Consider the following 13,129-nt stretch of genomic DNA (forward strand, 5'->3'; position numbering starts at 1 on the left):
GTGACAGAGACTATTTTTATAGAGGACATCCTACATATATGGAAATAAGGGCCTATGAAATACATTTTGTCTCAATGCATTCAGATTTATTCTGTGATATGCAGACATTCAGAAAAAAGCGTAAAAGCACAGGTAACTGCAGGATATTAATGAGTCCACTGAAAAGCATTACAATTACTCTCTTTAAACTCATTGAAAACTCCTTTGAAACTCTATTCACATAGAAATTGCTAATAAATTATCCAAATAGCTACAAAGGAATGGCAAATAACAAAGAATTAAACATGTAAAAGTATTTTCTTGTAAAACATACTTCAATAATATTTAATTAATTATTTATTATTATTTTTTTTTTACATGTCAAGCTGAATATTAAATATTTGATCATGCTGTTGGCAAGATAAACAATGCATAATGTGTAATTAATTTCCTGTATTAATGTATTTCCTGCTGAAACAGGAAGTTGCAGTGGCTTTTTGTCTATAAAGGCCTATAAAACCTCACTTTACAGATTTTATACAGCCAAAAGCAATGCAAACTCTGAACTTAGCGATAGTGTGCAATAGGTTCTGGGTTTTTATTGTCTTTGTAACACTAGCTCTGTGGTGTTTAACACCGTTTCTTTCTCAGAGAGTGGGCAGTCTCTTTACTCAACTCTAATCCAAACACAGAGGGCTGACAAGTTAATTTGTTGTCTTTTGTCTGTTCTGTGACTGAAAGTAGGCTTTTATTGAGCTTGAACAAAGCACACAATGGAGTATTCACTGTAGAGTGAGAGAGCAGAGAAAAGCAGACCTGCAGCATGTGAGGCCATAGCAGAACTCTACTGCTCTGAGATTGATTCTGTACACCAAGGTTGCTCTATGGATCAGTGGTGCTGAAGTTGAAAGTATTTTCACAGCTAATGAAAGTCAGTGAATGCATAGCTAGTTCCATTAATGTCACGGTTAGTGGAGGACAGAGGACCGCTAGCTCTCAAAGCGAAGAAGTATGCAAATCTGCTCGTTGCTCTCGGGTACAAAGCCACCAAGGATGCACAATGCACTTGAAGATCGTCTTTATTATTTTACTCCTATTTCCTGTCTTGATTCATTCTAGGTGTCCCACGTTTTTCGTTATTTCCTACGTGTGTTTGTGCTTCTGAGTTCTCCTTGTATTAGCTTCTTTTAATGTAAAATATTAATTTGGTGTCCCTGTTTTCAACACCATCTGGTTTCAAAAAGCAGAGTATTCAGAATTAGACTGAATCACGGATATTTTATTTATATTAATAGAAGATGTTTGTCACTTGTCACCGTTCAGAAGTTTGGGTTCTGTAATTTAATTTTTATGATAAAAGTCACTTTCGCTCACCAAGGCTGGATTTGTTTGATCAAATTATATAAAAAAATATTATTGCAATCTAAAATAACTGTTTTCTGTTTTAACATATTTTAAATTGCAATTATTACTATAATGGTTTTAACGATTAAAACGTGTCATGTGATCCTTCAGAAATCATTCTAATATGATTTGGCATAACATTTAAAAACATCATTACTATAAGTGTTGAAAACAAAAGTTATGCTGCTAAGGTTTGTGTGTGTGTGTGCATTTAATAGAAAGTTCCAAAAATTTGCAAATAGAAATGTTTTGTAATAATGCTTTAAAAAAGTCTTTACTGTCACTTTTGATCATTGTACTGTAATGCATCCTTGCTAAATAAAAGCATTTGTTTTTTTAATGAGACGAAATTTATAGTACATATGTAACTCTCAAAGCTGTTAAAAGAGAGGGTAAAAAATGATCATGTAAAACTAAATGATCACTTCTTGGTGCAAGAATCTTCAGTTTAGTGCTAAAATGTACTCCTCGCGAATCTAGTAGTGGTTCTTTCAAGTATGTCATATCCAGTTACATACATTATCTTTTCAAAGCTATCCACCTGTAATGTTAATAGCCGATTATTAATATACATATGTTCATTTGTTAGTCTCTGGCCTTTCAGGTCAGTAGACCTTCTGTATCTGTTCTCCAGCAGTTTCGGTGAACTTTCCTGTGCCCCTGTCATCAGCAGCAGGCTGGCTCTGCCTCATAATGGCATAAATACATTCACTGTCTGTTTTTTCATATTTCTATGATGTGGAGGCAGACACACAGAGTCAGCATAATAGTGTGACTGGTGGTGGGTCTCAGGGGTAGATGTTTTATATTTGCACTCGTTCTTCCACACATTCATTCATCATCCCCTGTTTCTCTCATCTCAGCACAAACTAATGGCCCTTAACACTTAATTGCTTTATCAGGCACGCTCACACACTTTCTATTATGAAGGGGGCAAACCTCAACAGGCGAGATGAGCCGCCCTAAATAAAAAGCAGTTCATTTTTTGAGCTCTGAGAATATTTAGATGGCAAAACATTTGACTTTGTAATTTTTTTCAATATGTTGTAAATTACACATCATTTTGTTATAGTTAAATGCTTACTCTCACTGTCAGGACAGTCAGCATAGCGATAAATTATATTTAACTACCTGTATTATTTAATGATGGACACCTTAGCATCGCTTTTGCACACACTAGAACCTATGGAAGCTTGTTTCCAGCGCAGGATAAAGAATTTAATAAAAATAATAATGGTAACTGCTATTTTCATATCACGATTCTGACGTGTTTCTCACAATTCTAAGTTTATACCTCGTAACTCTAAGCAGAAAAGTCTGAATTGTGAGAGATAAAGTCGCATTTGTGAGAAAAAAGTCTGCTGAAGAATAAAAAAATAAAAAAGGTCACAATCATAGACTGTATAAAATCATGGACTCCTGAAGAGGATTTTTGAAGCTCAAAGTGTGCAGAGCAGGTCTTCGCCTTCTTGGCAAGCCATCACCGCGTGACTCTCCTGGACAATCGAAAATGGGAAAAAAAAAGGCGGGAGTTGGTTGCTGAAGCCACGCCCACCTGGCGTGACTGCAATGTCAACAACAGCAATCCTGTCACCCAAGTGGCCACGCCCTTAATTATGCAGAAATGTAAGGCGTAATATAATTTAAACGGATGAGTTATCAAAAAACACCCCCCTCACAGTTGTCATGAAGGGTAAAATTAGCTATACAGACCAAAATCATTTTTTGCACCAGGCTGTAAGCATGGGAGTCTATGGGATTGTCTTCCTTTTGCAGCCAGCCTCAAGTGGCCAGTCGATGAATTACAGTTTTAGTCACTTCCTTGTTGGCTTCACGAGAGAGAGCGGGAGGTTTGTGCTCAATCACTATCCAGACTTTTTTCTCCGAATAGCAAATGAGCACCTTGATATGAATAGGCCAAAAAAAAAAAAAAAAAAAAAAAACATTTATTGTGCCTTTTAACTCACAATTCAGACTTTTTTTCCATAGAATTGTAAGATATAAAATCACAAGTGTGAGTTATAAAGTCAGAATTGCAAGATATAAAGTCAGAATTGTGTGATATAAAGTTGAATTTTGAGGAAGGGAGAAAAAGAATGTTCTCAGAATTACGAGTTTATATCTCACAATTATGACTTTAAAAAAAACGTGTGATATAAACTCACAATTGCATGTCAAAGTCAGAACTGCAAGAAAAAAATTTGAGAATTGTGTAATATAAACTCGCATTTGCAAGAAAAAGAGTCAAAATGGTGAGATGTAAACTCGCAATTTTGTGAAAAAAAATCAGAATTGCACGTTTGTTTATTGCTATTACGAGAAGAAAAGTCAGAATTGTTAGATGCAAAACTTGCGAGTTATAAAGTCAGAATTGCATTATATAAACTCGCAATTGTGAGTTAAAATCAAATTTTGAGGAAGGGAAAAATACGATGTTCTCAGAATTTCTAAAGATCGCAATTTTGTGAAAAAGAAAAAAAAGTCAGAATTGTAAGGTTATATCTCGTGGTTCTGACTTTATTTCTCAGTATTGCGAGTTTATATCACGAAATTATGAGAAGAAAAGTCAGAATTTTTTAGATACAAAGTCGCAGTTATATATTCAATTTTTTGTTCAGTGACGGAAACAGGCTTCAATATTTAGCTATTCTGACTTCAGATCTCGCAAATCTTTTTCTAGAACCGTGAGGAAAAAACAATCACAATTGTAAATTATTTATTTGTAATTTGCTGTTGTAAATGTGCTTTCATAAGAAGTTGTTGTTCATAAAATATGTAAAAAAATTTTTTTTTACTGTTTTAGATTTAACTGTTATTTACCGTCTCTGTGTGCAGGTGTGGCAGTGTGGTGGCAGTATGGAGGTTCTCCCATGTGCACGAGTAGCTCACATCGAACGCACAAAGAAACCGTACAACAACGACATTGACTACTATGCCAAGAGGAACGCGCTGCGGGCAGCAGAAGTTTGGATGGATGAGTTTAAGTCCCACGTCTACATGGCCTGGAATATCCCCATGAATGTGAGTCCAAGTTTTAGCCATCACCAAACCTCATTTGAGTCTACACAGCCAATAGTTAATGGAAAATGATTGCTGTGATCAATTTTGTCCAGATTAATTTACTTGCGTGTCTTCTGTGCGAGGCACAATACACAGAACGAGGACGAGTATTAATGTCAGAACGAGTATTAATGTCACCATCACCGAACAATTCCCGCAGTCATAGTCTTTACAGAAGATATGCTGCAAATGCGTTATGCTTTACATTAGTTCGATTTTTTTTATATATAAAGGGAACTCTTGTATCTTGCCTTATCGAGCATTATTATTAATAAAATATGCATTTCATTTTAAAAATCTTGGTATGTAAACATGAAGCTTATTTTCTATCTAAAATGAATTGCAGCGCATTGAAAGGATAATTCATCCAAAGCCAGCACTTAAGTTATTAAAAGACTTAATTGCACTGAAGTGTTTCCAGAATGGCCTTGGTCAATAAATGGAATGAGATACTTCACCACTTGAAAAATATATCTCCACGCAGTTTTAAAATGCAAAACAAGTTCATAATGGCCAAGTATACATTATTAATAGTTATTCATAAAGCAGTAGTGTTCAATTACACATGTGCTATTACAAATGCACCATTCACTGTGCTTGTTACTGGTCTTGCAGTGCTCAGTAATGATAGTGATGTTTACTTATGAAGCAAAACACTGACATAACTGCAAAAGTAATGCTTTAGACTGACAATATTACGGTTGCATATCAAAAAGGTAGATTTATGCAGAAAATTAAGTTAATTCTACTACACTTCAAATCTATTCTACATCAATATGTCCTTAAATACAACACATTATTTGTCAATAGTTATATTAGTCATCTTATTAATAAAAGGTATTGATAATAACGATAACATATTTTATTTTACTTTATTTTATTTAAGCAACTGGGATGCTGTGCACTGTAAAAATGATTTTTCAAATAATATTGGAGTATATTCAGTTTTTTTTTTTATCAATAGCAATTAATAAGTTAAAATTGTTTCAGTTTACATACTCCCAGTATACGTGCAGCTATAAATGTTTATAAAATGACTGAATTAAGTGCTACAGTAAATGTGAAATACAATGACAGTTATTATAATTATTTTAATTTTTTGCTTGCTGACATGACTTCATTGCACATTCATTTTAATGCCATAATAAATTGCTAAACATCATTAAACACAAATCAGTTTAGCTTCTACACAGACAAAATAAAACATTAGAGACTGTGGCTGTATATAAATATTTCAAGTTGAACAAGCTCTCATTGGAAATGCTTTGTTTAGACATTTTATCAACCCCAATGAAAAATATGGATAAATACTGAAGTGTTCTCAACTGTTTGGGCGTAAGTCTCTACAAACTGCATTCTGTATTCACTGAACATAATTCTGTTCCCTGAAAGACATGTTTTTGTATATTAGGATGGTTGGCAACCCAACTCCTATTAGCACTAGCGCTGAGCATCAGACACTGCCTTTTAGATTCTGAGCGTGTTAGCAGAGAGTTTCTGAATACCATCAGAAGTTCTTTGCTTCAATCCACTGAGCACTTCTCCATGCTTACTTGAGCCCACTCGCTAGCATTGGTAATTAAACAGATGATTAGCATGTTAGCGGCTCCTAATGAAAGAACAATTGCAGTCTCCCATGACTGACATAAATGCAAGCACACAGCTCTCACTCACAAATTTGAGACGGATTAGAGTTATTTTGTTTATGAGCGATGGTCTGATGACAGAACATGGTGAATATGGAATTCAAAATAACTAATACGAAGTACAAACTGTCCTAAGCTACATAACTGTATATAAATAGCTTGAACGGTCTGTTAAGTTAACAAGAAGTTGTGGGAATGTAATCCCACTAAATTACTAAATGAACAGTTCTAGCAGGCTACATTCGTAACACCCTTTATTATTAATGTGGCTATAAGTCCCAACAACATTCAGGGTAGTTGATTTAACTTTAAATTTCATATTTATATGTATATATGAAGAGTTCAGATGCAAAAGCCTCTAAATGCCGTCTGAAATTGTCTTATAAAATAAGCATTTTTATCAGGCCACTATATTTAAGCTCAGTTATTTCACTTTAATTGCATAGAAAAGGGCCTATACATTGCAATTAGATTGAAATTCTGAACCTAAACATAGGAGCATAATAAAAATTCAAATTTAAGATGAAAATTTCAGATGGCATTTAGAGGGTTTTGCATCTGAACTATTCATATATTCTCATTATTATCTAGTTAGTATAGATAGATAGATAGATAGATGGATAGATTGATGAATGGATGGAGGGATGGATATTAATATTGTATCAAAGTAACGTAGAAAAATTCAACTATTAGAAAGTGGTTTGTGGTATTTTGTTAATCCAGAATCCTAGAAGAGCTGCTCCTGTAATTAATGTATTTGAATTGTTTTGCATAAAACGGTGTCTGCCAAATGACAACTAACAGTCTGTTTCTGTCGTTACAGAACCCAGGAGTGGATTTTGGAGACGTGTCAGAGCGTGTAGCACTGAGGAAGAAAATGAACTGCAGGAACTTTCGCTGGTACCTTGAGCATGTCTATCCCGAGATGAGAATTTACAACAATACCATCACTTACGGAGAGGTAATAAAGACAAACCAATCCCTTATGCACCTTTTAAACCAACAAAACCTTTCATAGAAAGGCATGTACTTTCACACGCTGTTAGTTTAATGTCTCTATAATGCTGTGAAGAATCTATCATTCTGTTACAGGTTTTTGGCAGATATTAAAGTAATCATTCACTTTAACAGCTTTCTAAAGATCTTAAGTGCATTGCATATATCTACTTTCTATGTGTGTGTGTGTGTGTGTGTGTGTGTGTGCATGTATATAATGGTTAATTTAATAAAACTTCAAGTGCTAAATTGAAGGTGAATTTATTTTCTGATTCTTGCTAAGGTCACCAAGGAAAACTTTTTTCTTGAGTATATAGTAATTTCCGTGTGATTTCATTATTTAAGCACTGCAGTTTGTATTTTTGTACCGAATGGTAAAAACTGCAGTTACAGGAGAAAGGTAAAGATAATTGGTTTCCATAGCAACAGTGTAGCAAGCATTGGGATTATCTCCAATTTCCTCATAATGAGATTTAATGAGGCCCTTATTAACTTTGGAGCGTGTAGGTAGGAGGGATGAATGTGTGTGTGTGTGTGTGTGTGTGTGCGTGTGTGTGTGTGTGTGTTTGTGCACTCTTGTGTGAGTGTGTGTTAGGATTTAACATGCCTTAATCTCAGTAGAAGAGGAATTTTACAGTATTTTGTATTTGTTGAAGGAAAAAAAAAGAGACCTGCATTTCTACATTGATCTCTTTAACTGCACGGGCGGAAAATCTATAGCTATGTTGGAGTAGTTTGTCTCTGAAAATATGCCTGCTAGACCACAGATTCCACATATCTCATCCTCTGTCCTGTATTAGGTTTTATGGATGGTCAATGTTGTCATCTCTCAAATGGATTTGACGAAGCATGTGTGCATGCATTTATGTTCGACATTCAGAGCAGCACTAATGCTATAAGCTAAACTGGGCAACTTGAAAGTACACAGTGTGCTCACTCTTCATGCGTCGTGATTTGCCTGCCTGTGTTTACTCATGTTTACCTATTTTTTAGGTGCGAAACAGTAAAGCCAGTGGATATTGCCTTGATCAGGGGTCAGAGGAGGATGACAGGGCTATTCTCTACCCATGTCATGGCATGTCATCTCAGGTTAGTGTGTGTTTTATAAAAATAATTATTTTCAACATACCATACATTATTGATGTTCCTCTCTCCCCTTCCTTTCTGAATTTTAACAAAGCTCATTGTTCTGAAAAGCACGGAGTGCTTTGATTGGCCAGCTATCCAGTGCATTCTGATTGGCTGAAATCCTCAAGTGTGTGATGGAAAGGTTACGCCCCTTACCATATTTGGAAACACAGAGCATCTCCACGACAACAATACTACAGCGAGAATAATACATTTTACATAATACATAAATTTTAACTTTCTATTTACCAAAGAATATTGAAAAAAATGTGCCACTGTATCTACAAATATATTAATAATAATACATATTTAATGATCACCAAATCAATAGATAAGGGTTATTCCTGAAGGATGGAGTAATGATGCTGAAAATTAAACTTCAGCATTACAAGAAAAAACAAATATATTTCAGTATTTCAATAGAAACACACACACACACACACACACACATAGATAAAACGCCCCTCAATCTTGTTCTCAATCTTCTTGTGGTTACATCATTGCATTTACATTAAATTTGTATCCCGAGCAGACAGCAGAAATCTTGTTACTTGCAAATGCAAGGACTGGGAGCCAGGAGTATGCCACGTTCGCAAAGATAAATGACCCTATCAAGATTGACATATGCAGCGGTCTGGGGAAAAAATAAAATAAAATCACATGTGCATATTGATGTGAATTGTGAGAATTAAATTAGATTTGTTATTGAAGCACATGTTGTCAACCTCAGTGTACACTTATTTCACATCGGTGGTGCATTGCATCATTGCCTGGAGACAGAGAGCAGCTCTGGTTGAAATTACTTGTAGATTGTATCTAAGTTTCTGTGTCCTGTCCTTTCATAACTGTCTCCCTTGCAATACAGTTGTTATTAGTCATTAGTTTATGTGACTTTGGCATCTGACATTCTTATTCCTTCGGATTAAATGGATGTGGATTTATCAAACAGTTCTCCTGTGACCTTTGACAGCGTGATTTGACCTTTTCCTTGTCATTCATACACAATAGAGGCATGATCCTTTGAACAATTTAAAATACAGTCTCTCGTCCTCCCTCCTAAATCTTGTAGGGGAATGACAGTCTTAGTCTATAATCCAGGCCTAAGGGAAATAAAGCAATTGAAGTATATTCCCACTGTATCGTCAAATTATAGTAAAAGCTGGTTTTACATGATACAGCTAAGCTTCATTTTTTCCCCGCTTTTTTATTTTAACTAAAAATTTAAAACAGGAATAATTCATGGCCACTGTGTCATTTCCATTACATTGATTTATTTTCATATATTTATTTATTTAAATTAATATTACAAAAACTGGTTATAGCCTTGCAAATTCAATGCACAGTGTTTTGTGTTAATTGCTGTGCAAGGTTGAAGAACTCTTATAATATGCATGAATATTAAAAAAAAATCAGTTTTTATTCCGTTTGATTGCAATGCATTGAAACAGTGTTCCTACTTGTCGTTGTTTTACTGAAAAATCCTTTCTTTGTCCTCTGTGAGCGTGTCTGTGTGGTACGTCATCTTACTGAATGCATGGTCCTATGAAAGCTCAGGAATCACGTTACAGTACACATGAAGATGAGCTCATGCTATTGTCCTCCGGCTGTTTTCACCTTGGTGCCTGGGCAATTACCCTCTGTTCTATAGATTAACTTTACTCAATAGAGAGAGCTGGATTTTCATTGAATGTCAGCTTGTACTTCATTGTGATGTGCCGACCTTGGGATCTGATATCTAAGAGATTGACTTTCAGCTGAATTATTGACCTGTGTTATTCAGTGCCATGTACTTACTGTAATCGATAGCTGCTATCTAGACTTGCATCTCTCTCGATAGTTTATGTACAGTGTCGTGGTGCTCTTAATCATACAGCTAAATACTGCTTTTATCTGTTGGAGTGTTCTTAAAGGAATAGTTCACCATTTTTTTTTTATCAAATAAAATTTACTGGAAATTTAGGATATCAAAGATGTGGATGAGTTTGTTTCTTCATCAGATTTGGAGAAATGTAGCATTACATCACTCGCTCAGCAATGGATGCTCTGCAGTGAATGGGTGCCGTCAGAATGAGGCTGATAAACAGCTGATAAAAACTTCCACTAGTAATCCACAGCACCCCTATCCCAATCAATTAACATTGTATAATATACAAATTCATAGTTTAAGTAATGGCAACTTCTCTATATCCATAATAAAGATTTCTCCAGTGAAAAAGTTGTCTGAATCGGGAGAGAAATATGCACAGACCAAAGAACTTTTACAAGTGAAAACCATTCAGAACAGTTCTTAACCAAGTTGTTGTTGGATTGCGATATGAAAGGACAATAGGGCATTATTAATATTTATTTATTTATTTATTTTACTGTTATTATGGATTATGAACTGGATTTTGCTCAGAAGCACCCCTTTAAAAAAAAAAAAACGCCTGTTTTTGTCCATTTAATTAAAGCCACTGGCATCCAAAACAACATTGGAATGCACTGACATTTATTATATGAACGAAAAGACACTCTTCAAAGTATTTTAAAAGCATTTTTCTAAATACATTCTTTGTGTTCCACAGAAGAAAGAAAGTCATAAAGGTGGAACAACATTATGAGGGTGTGAAAATCATAATGGCATTTTCATCTATGGCAGGACTATGCCTTTAAGCTGCATTTCTAGGACCTTCCATTTCATTTTATATATCACACATTTCTTTTTCTCACATTGTAACTTGGTGTTTTATTTCAGCTGGCGAGGTACACCACTGAGGGCTTATTGCAGTTAGGACCCCTGGGGTCGACTACGTTTCTGCCTGACACAAAATGCCTGGTGGATGATGGAAGAGGAAGGACTCCAAGCTTGAAAAAATGTGATGCTGTCACCAGGTCCTCCCAGAGGCTCTGGGATTTTACTCAGGTAAGTGAATGTACTCAAGCTAAACAATTTATTTATTAGATCGCTAAATGCTTCATATTAATATTTGATCCTCCACTTGAGATACTATTACTTTAAAATAAACATCAGATATTTTCAATTGGATTCTTTTCTTTAAAAAAAAGCACCCTTAAGATATATTTTATGTATGTACAACAGTATTTGGGTCTGTAAGATTTGTGATTTTTTTTTTTTTTTTTTTTTTTTTGCTTAGCAAGGCTACTGTTATTTGATCAAAACAAAGATACTGTGATACAATGCATATTTTTGGGAGATTCTTATATATAAAGTTCCAAGAATCAGATTTATTTGATAGAAAATATAAATGTTTTGTAAAATTTTGTATGTTTTACTATCACTTAATGCATAAACTAATACATATTGAATAATTGAATTAGTAAAAAAAAACGTTATATTTTTAAATGTCATTTTATATTTTTAAATGTTTTAAATTCATTTTAAATAAGCATTTTTTAAATCATTTTCAAAGTTTTTATATTGTTTTATTTTTTTAAATTATTTTTCTTCATGATTTTTATGTAAAGCACTTTGAAATACCATTGTGAAAGAAATGTGCTATATAAATAAACTTACCTTGCCTTGCCATGTACTCAGTATTATAATAACAGTAATTTATGCATAATTACATGCAACTAACCCTAAACCAAACACCCATCCTAAACATAACCCTAAGTAAGTACATGCATTTAATTAATATTACTCAGTACTTATAGGCCCCAAACATTTCTAGGTAGTGTGTGATGCCAAGTGTATTTATAATTGATCTTAATTATTTCTTAGAATGGACCCATCATAAGTCGAGACACGGGGCGCTGTTTGGAGGTCGAAATGTCAAAAGATGCCAACTTTGGCCTGCGGTTGGTCGTCCAGCGCTGCTCAGGACAGAAATGGATGATTCGGAACTGGATAAAACACCCCAGACACTGAGGAACATCCAACCCGAAAAACAACCTTCCTGAGCTGGAGAGCAGCCATAGACACAAACCCAGAGTCTGGGGTTGAGACAGACCAGAAGAACTTCTTTCAGGGTGAAAAGTTTTCGATATAGACGTCTACAGGTGAAATATTATCTTTGGACGCTTTTACTGTTGAGTGAGCGGATGAAGCTGAATGCCGTCATCACGGGACTGTACAGACTCGCGGTTTACTGCAGCGTACTTGTGTTCCCGAGTGGAATTCGGATGAGCTGTCTCGGTGAAATATCAAGAGAAATATTCAAAAGAGTTGCGGATAAACAAAGAAGAGAGAAAGCGAAAAGTTGCAAACCCCTCTGAGCAATGTCTTGAGTTTTACTTCTTATCAATTGCCATTTCAACACTTATTTCTTCAGGCTGTGAATTGCTTTGGATAATTGAAGATCCATGTTGAAACTTGGGTATCCCAAGTGCTACAAAAAGTAGTATAGACTTTAATCTGACACAATAGTTTCAGCTCTTTATCTTTTCTTGATTTACAGACTTAATTGCTAATGCACAACAAAACCATGTGTTCACTCAAGAACTCATGTGCCTTTCTCCATCCTTATGCCGTCAGACCAGGGAATGTTCCTCCCTAAGCATGTACAAAATATTTGATTTTAAATAAATTAAGATATGGATATAATGTTAAGGTCTTGTTGTAGAAACACGTTGTAAAATACTCAGAATATGATAATCCAGGAAGATCGAAACAATAAAAACAAGTTTTCTTTTCTTTTGTACAGTGTTGTATGATTTAACTGATGTGAAACTCAGTATCTGTGTTGATTTATGTTGTAGGATCGATGACATCACAAGCAATAATTATGAAAGGTGACATTTATTTAGCAAAGTCGAGGTGAGACAACTTTCGAAACCCATTATAAATTATGCATTGGAAAAGGAAAAAAGTTCACTGTAAAAAACAAAGGTTACAAAAGGAGTTTTGTAGAAATGCCACAGAGTAACAATTTTGTGAGCCTTTCTATGCACAGTTCTTAAAATATCCACTTTCTTAG

At 34.8% G+C, this 13,129-nt stretch overlaps 1 protein-coding gene across 1 annotated transcript in view; it reads left to right on the forward strand.

Moving 5' to 3' along the window:
• Positions 1 to 12,853, forward strand: part of LOC127958838 (polypeptide N-acetylgalactosaminyltransferase 9-like) — a 76,626-nt gene extending 63,773 nt beyond the window's left edge. Inside the window, exons 7-11 of the mRNA XM_052557849.1 lie at positions 4,219 to 4,404; positions 6,913 to 7,050; positions 8,079 to 8,174; positions 10,948 to 11,115; positions 11,935 to 12,853. Of these exons, the coding sequence (XP_052413809.1) occupies positions 4,219 to 4,404; positions 6,913 to 7,050; positions 8,079 to 8,174; positions 10,948 to 11,115; positions 11,935 to 12,081 (735 nt within the window). The 3' untranslated portion in view covers positions 12,082 to 12,853. The remainder of the gene's footprint in view (positions 1 to 4,218; positions 4,405 to 6,912; positions 7,051 to 8,078; positions 8,175 to 10,947; positions 11,116 to 11,934) is intronic.
• Positions 12,854 to 13,129: the final 276 nt, after the last annotated feature.

Source organism: Carassius gibelio, chromosome B5, assembly GCF_023724105.1.
Source record: "Carassius gibelio isolate Cgi1373 ecotype wild population from Czech Republic chromosome B5, carGib1.2-hapl.c, whole genome shotgun sequence".
In the NCBI taxonomy this organism is placed as follows: domain Eukaryota; kingdom Metazoa; phylum Chordata; class Actinopteri; order Cypriniformes; family Cyprinidae; genus Carassius; species Carassius gibelio.